The sequence below is a fragment of the Schistocerca americana genome, chromosome 8, assembly GCF_021461395.2.
Source record: "Schistocerca americana isolate TAMUIC-IGC-003095 chromosome 8, iqSchAmer2.1, whole genome shotgun sequence".
NCBI classification, from domain to species: domain Eukaryota; kingdom Metazoa; phylum Arthropoda; class Insecta; order Orthoptera; family Acrididae; genus Schistocerca; species Schistocerca americana.
Window position 1 is genome coordinate 396,898,006 of NC_060126.1, and position 22,870 is coordinate 396,920,875.

Genomic DNA, 22,870 nt, shown 5'->3' on the forward strand with positions numbered 1-22,870 from the left:
GTTGCAAGCGGCAGTTTCCCTTTACGACCGGCCGGGCTGGCGGGCGCGTGCCGCGATACGAACCGCGGACTGCGAAAGCGGCGGTACAGTTTCCACACGCGCCGTGCGGCACCCAGCCGGTTCCGCGCCCGCCCTCCTCTCACACCCATCATCCGAAAACGTTCTGACGCAGTTGCGTCTTTGCTCTGCTAATCTGTAAAATGTGTGACGTAACACACGTTTCTGTCTAACCCGTTCATCGGACAGAGGGCGGAAAGAGTTTCTGCTTTCACGTCTCTCCCTATGATTTCTATAAGCGCAGTGTTCATGGACTGAAATAACTCCTAGGTTCGTCATTGACAGTCCGCCTCCACAAGCGAATGCTCAGTGCGACTGACTGACATATCGAGGGCACGGGTTCGATTCGCAGTACTGCCAGGATGACACAGTGGTCAGTCGCTACCGATGCATCTGCTGGTGCCTACAGATCGAGTTACGTTTACGTTCCTCACTAACAAAACTATTCGTAAGATAATAGGTATGTTTCGGTAGTATCTCTCTAACGCCCCCAAATGAGCCAAACAAACTCCGGAACACAGTCCCACGAAAATATTTTATCTCACTGAAACCACTCGTCGGATCTGAAAACAATCGACACTCGTACTGGATATTTATCAGCATCGCCCGTTTGTTACAGTTAATAAACATTCTTTTAATAGCGACCGTCTCCGTATCTGTCACACTGCTATCCGGGGGATCCGTGTTCGATTCATTCTCGGTGCTGTCAGGGATTATTTTCTTGGTGACAGGACTGGTACGGGGTGCATTCAGACTCTTGAGGGCAACTGAGGAGCTACACAACTGATTAGTAGCGGCTCCAAAGTCAAGAAACCCTACAACGACGGAGAGAACGGTGTCTACCACATGCCCCTCCAAACAACATCCCATGACACCATTGGGACAGGATAACATGGCAGTCAGCCCCATTTTTTAATAGCCGCTACAAACCGCAGTTCATTGACTGATTACTTAAATTTTATTAATGCATTATAATTCCCCTCCCAGTCTCTTCTTCACCATAAACACACCCTCGTTACTTCCTGTTTCAGAGTGCAGTTATCGATCACATTTCCCAGCCCAATATTATACCCCTGCACACTGATTCTTCACACATCGATCCAGTGATGAAACAGGCCGTCTTGTGCGCTCACCCTGTCCATCACCTTTTCCTACCCTTACAGTACTGGGAACTGACATGCGTGGACTTGCCAGGAGCAGCAGCTACATTTGCACCCTAGCCAACAACCACACTATTTCCATATCTGTTTTTCATAAAAAATAATACCAACACAATCATTTTCCACGGCATTTTATGACCATTATTTTAAACTTTATGCCAACGGCTTTGCCACAGTGGAAACATCTGTTTTCACCAGATCACTGGAGTTAAACGGTTGGTTGATTCGGGGCAAGGGACCAAATAGAGAGCTCATCGGTCCCATCGGATTAGGGAAGGAAGTCGACTGTGCCCTTTGAAAGGAACCATCCCGGCATTTGCCCGAAGCGATTTCCGAAAATCACGAAAAACCTAAATCCGGATGGCCAGATGTGGCTTTGAACCGTCGTCCTGCCGAATGCGCGTCCAGTGTGCTAACCACTGCGCCACCTTGCTCGGTGGAGTTAAGCGCTGTCGGGCTGGGCTAGTGATGGGATGGGTGACCCTCTGGGTCTGCGGACCGCTGTTGGCAAGCGGGTTGCTCTCAGTCTTTGTGAGCCCAATTGAGGTGCATCTTGGTCGAGAAATAGCGGCTCCAGTCACGGAAACTGACAACAGCCCGAACAGCGTCGTTCAAGACCTGTTCTGACGAAGTTTGTTTTTTAACTACAGGATGTTTTTTTTTAGCATAATTCGGCGAATACCAGCAATATGGCTGCTGCCAGCATATTGATTCTGCCTCCCCCCACGACACTGGATGATAAAATGACCAATCAAGAAACAAAGCCCCTCCCCCATGACACTGGAGCATAAAATGAACAATAAAGAAACGAAACAAACGTGCAAAAGCACGGCGACGTTTTCGGAAAGGGTACATTCCCGAACGCAGCGATTGGCTTTAGCCTGTTGGGAACGGTAGATCCAAGTCAGCCAAAGCCGCCAGTCCCTGCTAAACAAAGCAGAGAACTGATCATCGGCGGATACCGGAATGGCAACCGTGGTGGGCCGTTACCTCGGTCTCCACGTTGCATTGTGTCGAGACTCAGCGATGCGCAGACGCAATATCGCTCAGGTGCACAGGTGACTAACCCTCCGACCTGTTGTTTGTACGCACGAGGCGTGCCCGCGATGTGTCAGCGCGCACCGAGGTCACAGTTGGGCTTACACGCTACTCTTCCGCACACTGCGTCACTAGCAACAACGCCGCCGAAGCTGGCGTCGGCCTTTGTTGCAGTTGGTATAGCGGGGAAGCCCCGCGAAGCATTTCTTCAGCCACTTGCTGCAGGTCTCAGGGCATTCCGTCCAAAATTAATTCAAATTTCTATGCCTATTATCGCTCAAACTGTAACAAGGAAATGCTTTCCGTCATCGTTGGACTAAACAGTCGGCTACAATGGAGCAATTTGGGTCAGTAAACGGCTGAAAGTGTGTTCAACAATGAAATGATGATCAACATACCTTCAGTTTTCAATTTTTGATTTATTCTTCCAATCGAACCTGCTTTGGTGTTGTGTAATCTTGATCACCGGACATTACCCGGTGAGTCGGGAAAGTTATTAACACTCTGGACTTGCCTTTGGGAGAAGTGCTGTTCAGACCACCGTCTGGATACCCTGATTTACGTCCAGTGTTACTCCCTTGTAAGCGACAAAAGCCAGGAAGAATTTTTTCGTCACTTGTGTCTCCAGTCTTTCTGCAAGTGAGGTACGGTTCTGCTGCAAATGACTTGATGTTGACAGTACGACCGACGTTAACCGAATTTCTTTTTGTTTCTCCCTTCAAAAATAGTATTTTTTGTTCTGTTCTTGCGAAAATTGCTCGTCAGCCATCTCCGCTTAACACGTTAGAGAACTGCAGATAGATTGCCATGGACGAGGAAAAACCTGCTCAACTATTTACATATTTTGCTGAGAAATCGTTTTCAGTCTTGTATTCGATTTTGACTGAGTGAGCATCTGTAATGTATGTTCGAATATCATTATTACTTTCGTAACAACGCGTGAATAATCGGAATCGCAAAGGAGCGAGGCGGCGTTAAATTTTAAGACTTTGAACTCGTATTAGAACGCAATATCATTGAGACCCCTCTCCTGCGACACATATTTCCATGGTTTTCATCTATTACTTCAAGCAAGTTCCGAAATTGTTGCTTCAATAAAGTTACGTAGACTTTCTCCCACATACAGCACTTGCCGATTTGCTATTTCGCTAATAACTTCAACGTCGATGCGACGTTCCACTTCAGCCTTCCTTCTTTCCGCATTAACACTTTCTTCTAATTGATCACTTACGTTATATTTGTTTTCAAGTCTGTATGTTTATAAATGCCCATCTTCTACTTTGCATTATCAGTGGTTGGTAAAGTTATCTACGTTACACAAACCATCTCGTGTTGCTTGCTCCCCAGATGAAACGAGCGTATTGTTTCGCACTGAGAACGCTACTTTTGATGCGTAGTGGCTATGACTGAGAATATGGTGAAGTTCCACCCCTCCCCCTCCTCTAGGATTACTCATACGACAAGGTGAACGGCGATTCAACCACATCGTAAGCCACAGCCTCTGTTCACGAAACCACACCTTCGCGCAGCCATGCTTTCGTTTTATCAGTGTTGCCTTCACAGCGTCCTCACCGCTGTCTGTGGTCTGTAGTATTCGTTTCCAGTCTCCGATGAATCAGGTGGCACAGCCCAGCGATTCTGTGCTACATACGCTCTTCCACGTCAATGGTGTTCCTGTTGCAAACTGACTTGTCGAATTATAAGCTAATTACGACACAGCTGGACACGATGCACAGCGGATGAGATACAATGAGCCAGTCGCAGGCCCATTAGACAATAAAACTCGCGTCGAATGACTTCATCGCAAACTAATTAGACGAGAAAGACACTTTGCGAGATGAAGTCAGCAACTGGATCGTGATCTTTGTCGTATTGTGCAAATACAAATCACAAAATGACATACTAGCAAGCAAATGTTCCACACTACATTACTTACACTCCTGCATTGCATAAGGCCAGTATAAATTATTGCAGCGAGGTATCATTAATTAATTAGCAGTACCACGTGATTTTCATTTAGAGCTACCTGTTGATATGTCTCAATTTCTTCCTGCTAGATGGCACAGTACGTGGCCATGTTGTAGAAACTAGTTCTGTTGTTCAACTCGAGCAGCATTACATGAGGCTGACGATGTTACTTCATATGCTTCCCTAAACGCTACGCTCTCCCATGGCTGCCAGAGGCCAATTTATCGCGGATGATAGAAGACTTCCGGGCAGCACATTACAGTGGCTGGAGAGGAAATGTCCTTAGTGTACGACTCCACAGCTACACCGTTCATCGACAGAACATTATAACCTGTACTTCATTTCGTCCTCACCTGCCGCACAATAGCAGTGGAATCCACTCTTAGACTGCAAATTTTTTTTTCGTTTTCTCGTGGTGTTTCTCCCTATGGTAAGCGTACGCTCTTGGTGAGACAGAGCAGCAGATTAGCAACACGCCTTAACTGCTGCGAAACTGCCACTTTGTCCCAAAAGAGAGAACATTCGTCTATGCCATCTGCCTTTAAATCGCCTAGTCTGTATTCTCCTCGATATCGTACCGAAACATTACTTACTAGTTCGGTAAATGTATTACCGTTCAGAGTAATAACAGTTCACGAGCGGACTGAAAGGTAAACGCTCGTAAATTACGTCAGTCTGAGATGATTCAACATCCTGTGTCATTATAAATTACTCTCTTATTAACGATGAGATTCTCTGGCTTTGCGGCAGGTCATATCACTGAACCGTCGTGACGCTTTTTTCTGGAAAAGAGGATCCTGCAGTTGCGTATCTTAATTTACAGTTGCCCTAACACTGTATGACACCGATTTCGTCATTTATCTAGAATAAGACTGGGAAATATAGTGGTAAAATTTAGTAGAAGTTCGAAAGCGATTACAAGGCATGAACATATAGGGTGTTAGCGTATAAGTGTAGATACTGTGGTCATTTGTACCTTAATATGTACTCACTTCAGTGCGTTTGTTGCATTTTCGGTGTGTCTAACAGTCTTCCCACAAACATGTCACATAATTTACAGCCTGATGTTTTCTGCACGGTCATAACTGCACCACTAAGTGGACTACTCCAGTCAGTATACACTAACCATATAGCGTGCACGTGTCCAAACTTCAACATTTGACCTGCTGGCCAGTGAAAAATAAGCATTCGGAGGTCCTAACAAACCTAGAAACATACTACGCCTAACAGCTAGAATTATTAGTCTTAAAATGAAGTAATGAATGTAATGTTGTTTGGAACGCTGTCCTCAGTCACCACTCAAAATATCTGCACTTATACCTCTAACATACTGTATATCAAATACACATATGTTCTACATATATTCTGAGAGAAAAGCTGAGCGTCTCTCATATCCAAGTATGGTACTCAGCTATTGACATGAAGTCCATGTATTATTTAAAATCATAAAAAACGCCGTTGTGTACATCAGAAATGATTTTTGCAAAGAAATGTACGAAATACGAATCATCAATGTTTGATGCTGTTTAATTAAAGAAGATGGCAGACCATTGCAAAATGGCGTTAGATAAATGCCATCGTGACGTTACCCATAGGAAGGTATGCGGCAACATGATTAAATTTGTCGGTAGGAGATGATACAATGCGAAATGTGCAGTTAAATTTAGGCTATGCCCTCAGATCCCAATCTAGTCATTACCTCGGAAATCACGCCATATCCCTAAGAACCGCCAAAACCATGTGACAATGAAAATTGTAACTGTCTTTTGCTGTGCTAATATGAAGTACCACCTCAAACACCATCTCAGAAATCGCTATATATTCCGAGTAAAATCCAATGTCATACATCACTTGGTAACGTCTCCCTGCGTGCCAAAGTTGTTGCATTATTATACGAATGCATGTCCAGAAGAGCAGTCACCATGCATTCATATATACAGGGTGTTTCAAAATGAATATACAGGTTTTAAGGCTTTGTAGCATTTATTACGCTCGCCTTACAAATATAAATAATACATCAAATGAAAGAGCAACTCAGACAGTTTTGTTTGTATACCTGTACGCAAAGGGGAGAGACTGGAATGGCCAAGAGTGGCTGCAGAATGTGCTGAATGAGTAAGATCCTTTCACGCATAGCACCAAGAAATCAGTTCAGATGGCTAGGCATGATTTAGCATTTCCAGTGATGTCTCTGTGGAGACATTTAAGGAGATGCTTACAACTATGTCCTTATCATCTGCAGTTGTTGCAAGCTGTAAAAATCCTACAGCATACGGTTTATGTGTCAACATTGCAAATGGAATGTTGCTGCATGATGAAGAAGATATTCTGGATCATGTCATCTTCAGTGATGACTTGACATTTCACCTAAGTGAACACTTGTAAGAAAAACTGTTTCATCTGCGCTTTCATTTGATGTATTATTTATAACTGTAGGCTGAATGTAATAAATGCTACAAAGTCCTAGAACCTGTACATTCATTTTTAAACACCCTGTATAATTACCGCGTCTCGATGGGTTCAAAAAATGGCTCTGAGCACTATGGGACTCAACTGCTGAGGTCATTAGTCCCCTAGAACTTAGAACTAGTTAAACCTAACTAATCTAAGGACATCACAAACAACCATGCCCGAGGCAGGATTCGAACCTGCGACCGTAGCGGTCTTGCGGTTCCAGACTGCAGCGCCTTTAACCGCACGGCCACTTCGGCCGGCGTCTCGATGGGCTAAGAATTCACAACCACCAGCGCAGCTGTACAATTCTGTTCGACCTCTAGCAGGAATCAAAAATTAGCGAGCACGGAGGACATGGGCGAGGATTGCGCTAGGAGGGAATGAGGGTCGCCCGAAGGCCCTGCCGAGATAGCCTGCGCATGTCCAGTAAACATTGTGTCCCGGTGGCGCAGTCATTAACGCAACTACCTTGTAAGCAGGTGATCCCGCGTTCCCAGGCCGATCTGTCACACATTTTCGCTAGCCGCCACTGTTTCCGCTTGAACTTCTTGATGCAATAATTTACCAACAGCCGTATGTATTGTATGAATTTATTTTATTTTATGAACTATGTGCTACCCGATTCGGCATTATATTGATGCCATCTTCAGGCCCCACTCGATGGCATCAATATAATGCCGAAACTGGGAGCACATAGTTCATAAAATAAAATAAACTTCTACAAATCATACGGCTGTTGGTCAATTATTGCATCAAGAAGTTCATGCCAGCCGTCGTCCCACGATCCATAATGGATCAACGAAGAAGGTTTCCTCTTGAAGTCGCGATACAGCTGATATCATCAGTTCATTCCCTTTGCTTTCCTTTCTACCCTCTCTATCTTCAGTTTATATAATTTTTGCATTTCGTTACGAAACAATAATCCCAGCAAATCTCGTCTAGTTCATAGGCTTTCCGCCAGAAGCGCCAGGTACTGGTTTGTACATTATCCGGAAGAGACGCGACCCCAGCCCTTGCTGATCGTGACCAACATCCCTTCCATTCGGACTAATACTGAAGGCAGAGTAGGAATCGAGCGCTGGGATGCAGCGCACGAGCGCTTCGCCGCGCAGGACCCAGTTTGCCCACAAAGGAAACCAGTTAGGTGAGCGGGCCGGCTCCGCACTGGAGCAAGCGCAGCGACAACCAGACGGTGGGCGGCTGCGGCAGCGGCAGCGGCAGCCGCGCCCAAGGTCGCCGCTAACGGTGCTCGGGGCGTGGTCCAGATCCAGCTCCAGCAGCCACACCACACGACGCCCTGTCCGCCCACACAGCCGCCGCGCCCCTTGTTTGTTGCTAGGAGGAGCCTCGCACTCGCCGACGAAAGCGAAAGGCCACCAGAGAAGGTCTAGCCAACGCTCCCAGTCGCCTCGCGCAGAACCCCTTCCCGCCTTAGGAGTAGCTGTACGTTTCTCGGTTGCTCAGTGGTCCCAAATTGTAAAGAATTTACGAAAAAGAAGTTTCCAGAATGAGATTTTCACTCTGCAGCGGTGTGTGCGCTGATATGAAATTTCCTGGCAGATTAAAACTTGTGCCGGACCGAGACTCGAACTCGGGACCTTTGCCTTTCGCGGGCAAGTGCTCTACCGACTTCTTTCAGAAGTGCTAGTTCTGCAAGGTTCGCAGGAGAGCTTCTGTAAAGTTTGGAAGGTAGGAGACGAGATACTGGCAGAAGTAAGGCTGTGAGAACGGGGCGTGAGTCGTGCTTGGGTAGCTCAGATGGTAGAGCACTTGCCCGCGAAAGGCAAAGGTCCCGAGTTCGAGTCTCGGTCCGGCACACAGTTTTAATCTGCCAGGAAGTTTCATATCAGCGCACACTCCGCTGCACAGTGAAAATCTCATTCTGGAAACATCCCCCAGGCTGTGGCTAAGCCATGTCTCCGCAATATCCTTTCTTTCAGAAGTGCTAGTTCTGCAAGGTTCGCAGGAGAGCTTCTGTAAAGTTTGGAAGGTAGGAGACGAGATACTAGCAGAAGTAAGGCTGTGAGGACGGCGCGTGAGTCGTGCTTGGGTAGCTCAGCTGGTAGAGCACTTGCCCGCGAAAGGCAAAGGTCCCGAGTTCGAGTCTCGGTCCGGCACAGAGTTTTAATCTGCCAGGAAGTTTCATATCAGCGCACACTCCGCTGCACAGTGAAAATCTCATTCTGGAAACATCCCCCAGGCTGTGGCTAAGCCATGTCTCCGCAATATCCTTTCTTTCAGAAGTGCTAGTTCTGCAAGGTTCGCAGGAGAGCTTCTGTAAAGTTTGGAAGGTAGGAGACGAGATGCTGGCAGAAGTAAGCCTGTGAGAACGGGGCGTGAGTCGTGCTTGGGTAGCTCAGATGGTAGAGCACTTGCCCGCGAAAGGCAAAGGTCCTTCCTACTGCATCAGCGCAGATAGTTTCCTATCGTCACAGCATAAATCACGCTAAAGACTAGATTTTCAGGTTTTAAGGATCATGTAAACGCTACAGCTAGTAAAAAAAAAAAAAAAAAAGGTCTACCAACGAATTTGTGAATTCGTATACGGCTTCTGCAGAGTCGCATGGAGTTCTGTGCTCTGTGTGATAAGCTTCGTTAGGATCATACCCTAAATAGCGTAAGACGATCAACAATTTTATTTTCATGAACGGTGTTCTAAAAAAACGGCCATTTGTACAAAAAGAATCGACCAAGAAAGCGCTGACAGCTACACAAGTACAAGGCTGTATTTGGCGTAACTCAGGAGTCAGTTGCAGCTAGGAAAGTGTGCAGCATTCTGCGGGAGGTGTTCTAGAACCGACAGCGACGTGGCGCCTTAGCTCGCCGGCCATTTGCAACAGTGAAACCCCAGACGAGAGGAACCCGTCAAGGACGACTATAGGCTGTGGAGCTACTGGTGGGTTTGTAGAGACACCTCGGCGTATAGCGATTGGCCGCTGGCTCGCGGGAGGGGGAAACGTCTAACTTCTTGCGCTCCAAATGTCTTGCCAGCACTATCGAACTTTCAAATCGATAGCCGTTGACGTTCGGCAAAGCAGCTGCTGAAAGTCACTGCTGTGTGTCGCAATTTTTTATCTTGCGGTACCAGCCACGATCGCTGCCCATCAGGGAGATTAACAGATTAATACTGCAAAACGACCCTATATCTCAAATTATAGTTGTTCACCGACGTGAAAATAAAGGAGGACTAGAAATTTTTGCAGGCAAAACAAATAATGCTGATACTGAACGGTAGAGATTACGTCAATATTAATCACGGAACTATCCCGTAGGAATACTAGTGGCTGATAAACGAAAAGGTACAATTTGCAACAACGAGGACATAAGAGTATAACCAGTGGAGATATAGGCAGTGGGATAATAGTAGAAAATGAAGAATACCTGGTTGCATATTGATGTGTGAGATGTATACTGTGTTAGGCCATGAAGAACTGACTCCACCAACTTGGTCGTGATTTTTGTGCCGTCACTGTCAACCGCATCACTAAAAACAAAAAAAAGATCTGTATGAATAGTGTCGTGCTGATAAACCTACACGAGTTATCGGTGCTATCGTGTAGAACTACCGACATAACTCTGGAGAACGTAATTGTGCAGAACAGAGGCTACTGATATCACCCAGAATATACACCCTTGTCTCTCATTCTGTGACTAATCCGTCTCAGAAAAATAAGTAGTCTGTCGAAATGAAACTTCCTCAACGTAGACCGTGAGAGGTAAACGATTCAGGTTGAAGCTTCAATCTGGCTGACTGTTATAATCTGTCACGAAATTATGTAACACGGTACATTCAGCTGCAGGCGGAATGATCCATTTGCTAACCTGGAAAAGGACGGGAGCAGAAATATCTTGACCTTTTCAAGCAGACCATCCTGACAGCCTTCGGAAGTGACTGCAGGAAATTGCAGGAAATCTGAATCGGAATGCAAGTTCGGACTTTCGAACCTCGCCTTCGGATGTGGAATAAGCCACTGGGCCATCTCCTTGCATAATATGAATGGATGCATTGAAAGAGGGATTTCGTACAGTGACGTGATAGAGGTGCAACAGTCACCCCCACCGCTAAACTCAAACAATTTTATATTTTTCTGTTATTAATCCCGACAGCTTTCGAGACCAACTTCAGCGTAAAAAAATGTGGCAAGAAACATTTTTGATTCGATCGGAGAGGGCCCCAGCAGAAGAAAATAGGGGTGTCCTTTGAGCTGTTTCAGCTTCAGCACAGATGATAGGCAGTACTGGAGACAGTTGTTATGGAGAAATGTATTTACGACGAGAGCGTTTAAAGTGTAATGGAAAGAGAGAAGATGAAGTCTGATTCTGATGACCTCCTCGAGAAGCACCAAGTATCTTTTCAAGTTTAATGTTTCCGCGCCACGAATATTCTACTAATAACCAGAACATAATTTCACTCACTGGATAATGATCAGATGAGAGCTTTCCGATTAATCTACACAGTTAGCGTGCAATCTGGCAATTTGAGGATTGGAGACGCTATCATCTTCTTTCACCGGCCATGAAATTCTAGAGATGAAGAGAGATTAAACCAGTAGTAGCCGATCTAGCTGCCTCGAACGTTAGCATAACTCCACTACCTACAAGTCACGCTTACGAAAGAAGATTCACCATAAAAAAGATGAAGACGTGAGCGAATCACACCACCTCACTGGTCGACCGTAAATGTAATAAGAGAAGGGTCAGATGTGATCGGTATTATATTAAGGCCAAAAGCAGTGTAGTCGTGCAGAGTAGCGAGCCCCTTAGCCTCGGCGATGGTGACATTTGTGCATTGTTCGCCGGCCACGTATCAGACGTACCTCGCGCCACCCGACCACAGAAGCGGATTTTATCCTCTACCATATAAAAAGCGAAAGCGGATACCGCGGAGAAACCGCTCCCAGCGACACGGTCCCCGACTCCTGAAGGGCACCGACCAACCGTGTCATAAGCCGTGAGAATGCCGCTCCGCGGGCGACGAAAGGGAGCTCCGCGTTTGCTTCAGGAAAATTCGAGCATGTTGTTCCTTACAGTAGACTCAAGGCAACGCCTTCAAACGGAATTTTTAGTTTAACCATAACGCTAGTATAGTATTTTTCCCATTCACTGTATGAAACGTCCCCTTTGAACAATTATACGAGACTGTGCTTAAACTGACACACAATATTTTTTTGCGCAACGCAATCTGACTTTCAAAAATCCCTACTAAAGAATGGCCCTGACTAACATTAACCTATACGTTTCACAAATCACTTACCTCACAAAAATCTTGGTTACTCAAGCTACTGCAATACAGTGAGCGCCACTACTGCCAGCTAAATAAAAGATTCAAACTACGGAAGGCACTAACTACTGATAGGCATAGCTAGCAAATGAAAGATTTTAATAGAGAACAAACAATGTATTTACCTTAATAGTCATCAAAAGTCATAATATATATAGCAGTTCATGACAAATTTCAAAACTCCGCCATCTCTTTCCCCACATCCACCACTGCTGGCGGCTCACCTCCAACTGCGCAAAGCTACGCGCTGTTAACAGCCCAGCTGCCCAACACTACAATGGCAGACAACAATGCAAACCAGCCATAGACTGCACACAGCACAGCCAGTGATTCTCACACAGAGCGCTACGTGGCGTTACCAATAAGAAAACCTACAGCCTACTTACAACTGCACGTGGGTATCATACTATGTAAACTGTTATGTTCATTGTATACTTTAAGTGTCAGGGCGAGAATATCACGGCTGCTTTTTTTTATGGCTGTAACGACGTTATTGTTCTATTATCAGAATTATTGCGGAGATGTCAATGGGACGCTATCACAGGTGTTCCAGCGTCGAGAGATATACGGCTGACGCTCACAATGTTATATGACTGACAGAGGACAGCTCCTCAGATTAAGTAGATCACGACAGTGGAACTGCGTACCAGCGTTTAATCGTTAGACGCCCGAGAGAAACTATCGCGGCGTCTGTACAATTTATTTATTTTTATTTGACGTTTTTCAGTCCCTGCTGATGAGAGCATTGCGGATTGTTATACAACTTTGCTCTTTTCAGTCAAATAGCCCAGAGGCTGGGGGCGGGACAGAGGAATTTCCAATTAGAATTTTTGGGCAGGGATTTCCAGGTCCAGCATACCAGTGATAACCAAGGGAAACTACCCGAAAATCTTTGTCGTAAACAGGAGATAGAATTATTTTCACTTATTTCTAGCACAGAGAGAGAGAGAGAGAGAATATGTGGGACGTATTTCTACGAACTTTAACAGAAATGTTCACTAATTTGCGCGGATTTATCTTACAGTTCGATGTATCCTATCACTACTAACTGATTCTCGATTAAACTAAAGGTAGAAATAATTTGATTTGATTGAATCTAAAAACAATCTTTTTAATTTACTGATCAATGCATTTACGCGCTACGGGAAGTACAGGTGTGTTATACTGACATACATTTTTCACTATACTTTAATTTTGCACTCACATTTTTCCGTTTTAATCTGGTTTCTTGGGATAACAACATTTCAGACAAATACAGAGCACTTACAACAACATGAAAGCAAAAAAACTTGCACCCAGTATTCGGACTCAGACCTGATGGGACGATACTAGCCAATAGAATTTTGCACAACTAACTACACTATACCGAAATAACAATTTTTCTTGCACTATATCAGAATCGAGTAACGTATCACACAAGCGGCTATAATTATTATACTAGAAGATCGACTAATATTCCTAAACCATTGCAAAATATGTTTTATAACTACAGCCTTTGGGAAAATAGAGATCTTTGTTATGATCGGAATGTTTCACTAAACTCTTCGTGTCAAGTTACTGGTGGTTTTTTCGGGTGTATGGTCGTAGTCCATGAAACTTTATTGTTCCTGATGTTTCATCCAGAGGTGCATTGAACATCTTCAGAAATGCTTCTGGCAACACTGAGTCTTCACTATACGCTCCCTGTCAACTCATTTAAAATGTGTAAGGATGGATCTTAATTCTCTGTACTCAGTCAACTGCTCTTTAGAAGTCTAGCCTTTTCCGAAGAGTGTTACGGCCCAATACCTTGTCCTCGCCGTATCCGTTACGTAACAGCATGGACAGCTGGTTTCGACCAAGGCCCCTAACGTGATCTTTTTTTCCCCGAAAGAGACAGATTCACACAGTTGTACGCGGTTTAGAACGTCTGGCAGCTTCTTACTATGTGAGAGATCTGATCGTACCTGTTCACATTCAATACGTCCAGCGTATTCGCAACTCGCAAACACCGGCTCGACAACATTCCAAACATGTCTCGCCCCCGGAGAGCGTGCAAGGGAAAGTGTAGCGGTAGCCGGCAGGTATATCGATTGCGACCCAGAAATTTCTTTTTCCTTTACTGGCCGAGGACCAGTCAGTGAAAGTGGAACGCCTAGCCCTCGGGATTGTATATCAAGCCTCTCTCACTCCGTCTCTCTACTTCCCTTCTCTAGCAGACCTGCTTACACACACAAGCACGTATCCGTATGCATGTATTCTCACTCGTACATCGCTAACGTCTAACTTTCATTCTCTGGTGCGCAACAACAGTTTGTCGTTGGCGATACTTATCAACCACTACACGTGAGGCGTGCGTCAGTAATCACCATTTCTCTTTTCCCAGTAACGATAACACAAGTTGTCACTAAAGTTTCCGGGTAGCTGTCTGTCACGTATCAACCTTATCTTATGAGTCAGTACGTACTTTATCTCACGAATTTGTAGCCCAGGAACAGACCGTGCGGAAACTACTCAGCAAGGCAGGGCAATATCGTTCTTAAATAGCTCCTGCCCAGTATTTTCGTTCATTCCTTCCACTTCCTTTATCAACAAACTGACAATTCCTCGATGCCGCAGCATCTGTCCTATCAACCGATACCTTCTTTTAATAGTTAATTGATTCACCTATCTAATATTCCGCATTCTTCTGCAGCATCACATTTTCTGAAACTTCTATTCTCTTCTTGTCCGGAAAGATTATCGTACGTGTTTCGTTTCCGTAAAAGGCTACTTTACATACAAATACGTCCAGAAAAGACTTCCTAACACTCACATTTATATTCAATGTTAACAGATTTCTCTTACAAAAAAGATTTTCTGACTATTGCGAGCCTACATTTCATATCCGCGCTAGTTCGGCCATCGTCAATTATTTAACTGCCTGCTTTTAGGGTCTCACTTCCTAATCTAATTCCCGCAGTATCACCTGGTTTAATTGGATTACACTCGATTACCCTCGTTTCAGTTTTGTTGATATTCACGTTATGACCTCTTTTCAAGAGGCTAACATCCGCTCAATTTCTCTTCCAACTCCATTGCCATCGCTGAGAAAAGTATATTGGCATCGGAAAACCGCATAGTTTTTGTTCATTCTCCCTCAACTTTAATTGCCTTTCTAAATTTCTCATTGGTTCTCTTTACTGCGTGTCGTGTACAAACTGAATAACATCGGGACCTTGCCTCACCCGCTTCTCAACTACCTCTTCCCTCTCATACCCATCGACTCTTTATGACTGTAGTATGGTTTATGTAAAAGTTGTAGATAACTTGCCGCTCGCTGCATTTTACACCTAATACCTTCAGAATTCAAAGAGTGTTCGCGTCAGCACTATCAAGATCTCTCTCTAAATCTACAGAACCTATAAACGTATTCTGTCACTCTTTCGCCGAAGGGACGGTACAGTCTCGCGTATTCCTGCATTTATGCAGACATCCCCGAGGTAGGCGTCTTCTAGTTTTTCCATTCTTTTGAAAATAATTAGTATCAGTATTTTGCAACTATTATTTATTAGTCTTGTGGTACGGTAATATTCACATCTGTTAGCGCCTGCCTTCTTTGGAACAGGAATTGTTATATTCTTCTCGAAGTGTTGCGGTGTTTCACCTGCCTGATATATCATGCACACCAGATGGAATATTTTTGTCACGGATAGTTCTCCGAGGATCTCAGTAATTCTGGGTGAATGTCACCCACTCCAGCGGACTCGTTTCGACTTAGCTCTTTCAGAACTCTGTGAGATTCCTCTCACAGTATCATATCTCACATCTCAATTTCGTTTACTTCCGCGTCTCTTTCTATAATATTGTCTTCAGGATTGGTTACGTTATGGAGATCGCTATGTGTTCCATTTAGCTGTCGGCCTTCCAGTCTTTGCTTACGGGGGGACGGTACAAACTTCCCCTCGACTTGATTCAAATTGACTGGATGTAGGGGGCACGACTAGGGTCATCACGAGGCTGAGTGCACCCCGAAAAATGGCAACAGCGCATGGCGGTTGAAAGGTCGCCCATCCAAGTGCCGGCCACGCCCAACAGCGCTTAACTTCGGTGATCTCACGGGAACCGGTGTAGCCACTGCGGCAAGGCCGCTGCCCTTTATGACCTATCGAGATGAGGTTATTAAGTGCTTGTAATGCTCTTTGGGTCACGGATTCAATGTGCCTTCCGAAGTTACACCTTTCATCGATGGTAATTCCCAAGTAGCGCTTCTCCCGTCGGTATTTACGTTTTTTTTTTTTTCAAACATTATAATTATACAATTTAACCTACCACCTAAGTGCATTAGTAGGTCATATTTCTAACTGTTAACAATTGAGAATCTGCAGCTTTTAATTTCTAACACTACATGTTAATATTACAATGCCTTCACCACGGTATTTACGTTTACGTGACTTCTCTTTTCTCCAAAATCTAACTTCTAGAAAGTAAGCACTGAGTGTAATAAGAACTGAGTGTATGTACCCACTACTAGCGGGACAAAGGTGCTGTTTCACTTTTGAACACAAAAAGGAATAATTATTTGTGTAATAAAAAGCACTCCGTCTTCAGGCCACGAGTAGCCTACCGGGACCATCCGACCGCCGTGTCATCCTCACAAGGGAACCTCCCCATCGCACCCCCCTCAGATTTAGTTATAAGTTGGCACAGTGGGTAGCCCTTGAAAAACTAAACACAGATCAATCAAGAAAACAGGAGGAAGTTGTGTGGAACTATAAAAAAATAAGCAAAATATACAAAGTGAGTAGTCCATGTGCGACATAAGCAACATCAAGGAGAGCATGAGCGTAGGAGCTCCGTGGTCCCGTGGTCAGTGTGAGCAGCTGAGAAACGAGAGGTCCTTGGTTCAATTTTTCCCTCGAGTGAAAAATTTATTTTCTTTATTTTCGCAAAGTTATGATCTGTCCGTTCGTTCATTGACGTCTCTGTTCACTGAAATAAGTTTAGTGTCTGTGTTTTGCGACCGCACCGCAAAACGGTGCGATTAGTAGACGAAAGGACGTGCCTCTCCAATGGGAACCGAAAACATTTGATCGCAAGGTCATAGGTCAACCGATTCCTCCACAGGAAAACACGTCTGATATATTCTATACGACACTGCTGACAGATAATAATTGTCTGAAAATAAAAAATTAAAACTCTTCACTCAAGAGATGACTTGAACCCAGGACCTCTCGATCCACTGCTGCTCACTCTAACCACGGGACCACGGCGTTCCTGATCTCGCGGGCTCCTTGATGTTGCCTATCTTGCGCATGGACTACTTACTTTGTATATTTTGCTTATTTTTTTCATAGTTCCACACAACTTCTTCCTGTTTTCTCGATAGATCTGCGTTCAGTTTTTCAAGGCCTGTCCACTGTGCCAACTTATAAGTAAATCTGAGAGGGGTGCGATGGGGAGGTTCCCTTGTCAGTGGAGGATGCGGATAGGAGGGGCCTGGGGTCAGCATTTGTGTAATAGATGTTCTTGAAATCCCACAATACCTTAAAGCAGGGCTTCCCAACCTTTTCAGCTGGCGGACCCCTTCTTCAGTCGAAAATCCATGGCGGACCCCTAGTCAGTCAAGAGCACAGTAACTTTAAATTTCAGAGCGAAACCCATGGGAACTGAAAGCTTCTTAATTCAAGTGCTATCTGCCATGTTCCCAATTCCCCCCCCCCGAAGTATCAATACTCTTTGGCTTTGGTTTGGAGATGAATGAAAACAACTTGAAATTAACGATCCAATTTGAATTCCCACTGTATCCAGACAGTTACTAATGGATTTACTCCCTTTGTTCAACACACTATAGCGTGGTTAAAATTACTTGGTAATTGAAATTTCACACGATGGAGCTGTCTTCCTCCAAGAGCAATCAATGTCACGTCCAAACTGTCCGCTGTTGACAAGCTGCCGCTTACGGACTGTTCACTTCCACTATTTGGCTACTGTTGTGTAAGGAGCATGCGTATTTCGTAACATTTGTGTGTGTGTGTGTGTGTGTGTGTGTGTGTGTGTGTCTTTGGTTTTTCGTGAAATCCGAAGAAAAACGTTCAAATGTCTGTAGTGTCTTCCTTTGGTCGTCCAACATTCAATGATGCCTGGGGCCGCATACGTGCCAGCGAGCGCTGGGATTGGTCGACGAAGCTCGCTCCGCACATGCGTAAAAGGTTTCCGCGTATCTAGCGCCGTGAGCCGGTGCACAAACGACCCCCGTATTGTTGCGAACAGTCGATCAGAGAAGCCGCATTCTCCGGCACTAAACTGTGTATGCTTTCTCACTTAGGAACCGCAAAGGCTGCTTGGGAATACGACCTGAAGTAAAAGTACACATGTTTTTTACACGAAAAAAAAATAGTGATGAATTTGATTTTCACATTTTTATTCAATAACTTTACTCATTATTTTACACGATTTGGTGGAAGGTGGCCGCGGACCCCCTAGAAAGAGCCGGCGGACCCCTAAGGGGTCCGCGGACCACACGTTGGGAAGCCCTGCCTTAAAGCGTTCCTGAGCCGCATGTGAAACTGTGCAGTCGCGAGTCATTTCGAGTGCTGGACTTAACGTGGCGCTCCTGTTGCAGACTTCCCCGGCATGTGCTTCGCGTCGACGCGCTGCGGCTTCGTGGAGCCCGGCCAGACCTGGGACCTGACCCCCTTCTGCGGCCGCTCCACGTGCACCCCGGGCGAGGGAGAGAACGCCGGCAGGCTGTTCGAGCTGGTCGAGGACTGCGGCCCTCTGCCCAAGGCCAACCCCAAGTGCAAGCTCAGCGACAAGACGAACAAGACGGCGCCCTTCCCCGGCTGCTGCCCCATCATCGAGTGCGAGCCCGGTGTGAAGCTGGAGTACCCCGAGATCCCCACCGCCGCCCCCGCGGCCGACAAGGAGAAGAAGGCCTAAGCGGCGCCGGCGCCCGCGCCCGCCCGCCGCACCGACAGTAGCACCCCCAGCCCCCGCGGCTCGCATCCCTCACCTTCGCCGTAAATCCTCGCGTCGCTGCCCGACGCGTCAAAAATCATCCTTCGCCTACCCCACGTGAACCTCGGATCGGCTTTCTTCGCCCTCAGTCGATTGACCTCGCGAGCAGAACCGACGTCTTGCTTCGCCCGGACAGCACGCGTCGGGCAGCCAGCAATCTACGTGAAACACCGCTTCACTTCTTTCCTACAAAAAAAAAAGGACTGTCCTTTCTACTTCTTTCTTGCCTCACCTCTCTGTTCCTCCTATCCTGCCGCCTCGCGATTTTTCACCAAATGTGTGTCCGCTACTGTCTCGGAACCATCACAAAGCTTGCCTACTACTATCATATTTGGCCAAACTTAACAGATCGATACAACGCTAAAGTTATTCAAGCGTGAAAAATGTTAAAAAAACAAATATCCCTAAACTATGCAGTATGTCGTGTTTAACATCTCAGAAAGCACGCATTACGGTTATAAAGTAAATAGCGACGATCTATCACCGCTGTAAGTCACTCGACTCGAACCTACAACAACCGTAAATCGACAATGCATCTGTAAAAATACCCTCTCTACCGTGACAACGTTCTTACCTTAGCTCGCATAAAAATCTACGCTGTTGTAGCAAGTACGCCGTGTCGTCTTCACAGCTGTCTCACATATACGATATAATCCATTCATTCTAGATATTTATACAATAAATTTAATGCTTAGGTACACCTAGAGGCACACCAGTCAGTGCACCTGAAATATGATCTTTAAAAGGTCGTCTGTCGTGTATGTGTTGTGATTATTATTTCGTTTACGGCAGTGAAAATGATGTTTAGTCTTGTCTCGTTTAAGAGTAATCGTTCCTCAGTCATTTTCACTCACGCGTAGTACTTCGTAAAAAAAGAAGACAGCGAGAAAAATCATTTACGACATCCAATATACCGAATGCTTACCCGGAAGGATTCGTTCGTTACGGTGTGTTACCGAATATCCGACCTTCCCCAAGCGCTGACAAAATGGAAACATATATATATATATACATATATATCTACGGAACAGCGCCATATCGATCACATCGTTAATTAAACTACACTGCTAAGTCATGCACAGTAAAAATACTTTTTATTTCAGGAAAGATCATCACTAGCGAACTACATCTCGCTTCCTGATCCATGTTAAAGGAATGCATTTACTTTGTGTTAACTATTACTGGTTGGAGTTTATAATTCTTCCCATAATAGTAGTATCAGAGACTAGAATTGTAATTATTAAACCAATTTACAAGGTAAATTTCAGCGTTATCTTTTAACTTGTAAAATGTGTGTAAAACTTCTTACGTGTGAAGTCGAATGTGAAATTTCAGACTGAATTTTTTTTCTACAATTCTTGTAAACATAGTCTCTTTGCTGCATGAGTGATGAATACAACTAAATGTAATAAATTTCCTTACAAAACATGAATTCCATTGTTGTCTTGCTCTTTGACAATCCTTTATCTCCAGTCATGACACGGAAATGTACTCCAAACTAGCGTGTGAAATACGCTACAATGTTTACCTCAGAGTTCGTGACGTACCCACAGACCTTGCTTCCCATAAATATTCTTTCAACATCTTCTCGACCTGACACAGGAAAACATGGATATGAGTCTAAAAACGTCTCCGCCAAGAGCACATAAAAAACGTTCATCCCATTATCCACTTAGTGGATGTTTACATGTTAGTAGAATTCTGTTTCGCACCTTTCATAGGTTTCTTACAGCCGCCACCAACGTATACTAATATGATGTCTAAACAAAAATCAAGTAAAAGAAGAAACAAAAGACGATCGAAGATAACTTCATAATAGCTGATCAGTTGCTCATTAGGAATTCTCATCAGATTCAAACATTGTATATTACTTATAGTGTCCAGGCTGACAAAATACTTCTTGTTACTCAGAAGTACCCTACAACAACGCTTTCGACGGACTAAATCAAGATCCTGTGCGTTCCGGACTCGAAGGGATGTAAGAAGTGAATTTTTTTTGTTACTGGTCAACAACAAAATAATAGTCATTTTTTTTTATCTAAAAGTCACAAATATGAAGAATCAAGAAGACAGTCGCGCCTAACGATTCCACTTTTTCATTCGCACTCCTGCGAACATATATTATTTTTGTTTATTTAAGTCACAGGAGAGGATTCTAACAACATTAGTTTCACATTAAATATAAATTCTTTCTAATACCACTACACAAAAAAATCTGTGTTTCTTATCTTAAGCATTAACTCTGAAAGGTGACATGTATGAAGATGCTTCGGAACACTCACTTATCTAACTACATCCATAGTGAATATTTACGAAACTCTGGAAACCGTGGCTTTAGTAATTAAAAGGGTTAGTAAGTAACGGTAGCAACTACCCATTAAAATTTATTTACAGAATTATATTTTCATATTGTTGGTTAGTCAGTATCGGCAAGTATATTTTGCTATCGTAATGAAATGTTTGAATATTATTTGTAAGTTTTAATTTCAATGTCATTGGAAAGGCAGGCAGAAAAAATCACAGTTAATAGTGCCCTTTACGATTCGCCTGAGATTTTCGTCATCATCTATAGTTCAGTACCCTCATTTATTCTGGAGCTAGAAGCATACAAATATACCTTCCGATAATCAAATCAGGAAGTATATAATTTATACTGGTGAAATACAACACACATAGCGAACTAGTATCTTCACGTACCGTGTACCCAGAACATAGCAACCTCCAAGGCACTTGGATAGCATGTGCGGCATCATTTTTCGAGCAGTAAGTTGGGAGCAGAAGGCACCGAAGCAAGGGGCTTGTAGTTTGTTCTTGATCATATCCACAATCCGTATCATCAGCACTGAAACCTTAGCAGCCACTTAACTGCGTACAAGGGGTGTCGCTAGTCCAGCTACGTAACAAAGTTTATTTGTTGGAGTAGGCTTGAGACAATCTGTAATCAGCCTGCATGTTTCATTGACGCTGTATCCAAATATGATATACGATGGTCTGTAGCAGATTGGAGAGGCATATTCAGCAGCAGAACAACACAGACGGACTGTTTAACGGCGTAAGCCATATTTCACACTACCAATTTAACGAATGAGATTTTTTGTGTGGATACTTTCATTTCATTGTTCTTATAATGGTTTTTGAGTATAAGAGTTCTGTCGAGCGTTACTCCCATATACACTCTAAGACATAAATAAATAAATAAAATATAAAATACGGAGGAATTATCGGAATGCGATGGAAATCAGTAGATGTGATGTTCATGTACAGACAAACAGAATGATTACAATTTCATAAAAATTGGATAACTTATTACAGAGAAAGAACTTGGGTTGATCTGGTGGAAGAGACCAAACAGAGAGGTCATTGGTCTCATCGAATTAGGGAAGGATGGGGAAGGAAGTCGGCCGTGCCCTTTCAAAGGAATCGCCCAGGCATTTGCCTGAAGCAATTTAGGGAAATCACGGAAAACCTAAATCAGGATGGCCGGACGCGGGATTGAACCTTCGTCCTCCCGAATGTGAGTCCAGTGCCTTGAAAGACATCATATTTACGCCAGTGACTGTTAAACTTTCTATTTCCTCTATTGCAATTTCGGCCTTAGGCCATTATCAAGTGCAGATGTTTTAGGTTTAAGCCATGGCCGGCCGGAGTGGCCGAGCGGTTCGAATCCTGCCTCGGGCATGGATGTGTGTGATGTCCTTAGCTTAGTTAGGTGTAAGTAGTTCTTAGTTCTAGGGGACTGATGACCTTAGAAATTAAGTGCCATAGTGCTCAGAGCCATTTGAACCATTTGAACTTTAAGCCATGTGTACTTTATACAAGCTGACACATTTGGCTTAAAGCCAAAACATCTGCACTTGATAATGGCCTAAGGCCGAAATTGCAATAGTGGAAATAAAAAGTTTAACAGTCACTGGCGTAAAAATGATATCTTTCA

General features: G+C 44.3%; 1 protein-coding gene across 1 annotated transcript in view; it reads left to right on the forward strand.

Annotated features, from left to right (window-relative positions):
* The window catches only part of LOC124546020, a 40,715-nt gene extending 20,347 nt beyond the window's left edge, over positions 1–20,368 (forward strand). The window contains exon 3 of the mRNA XM_047124989.1: positions 18,542–20,368. Coding sequence (XP_046980945.1) covers positions 18,542–18,858 — 317 coding nt within the window. The 3' untranslated portion in view covers positions 18,859–20,368. The remainder of the gene's footprint in view (positions 1–18,541) is intronic.
* The last annotated feature ends 2,502 nt before the right edge of the window (positions 20,369–22,870 follow it).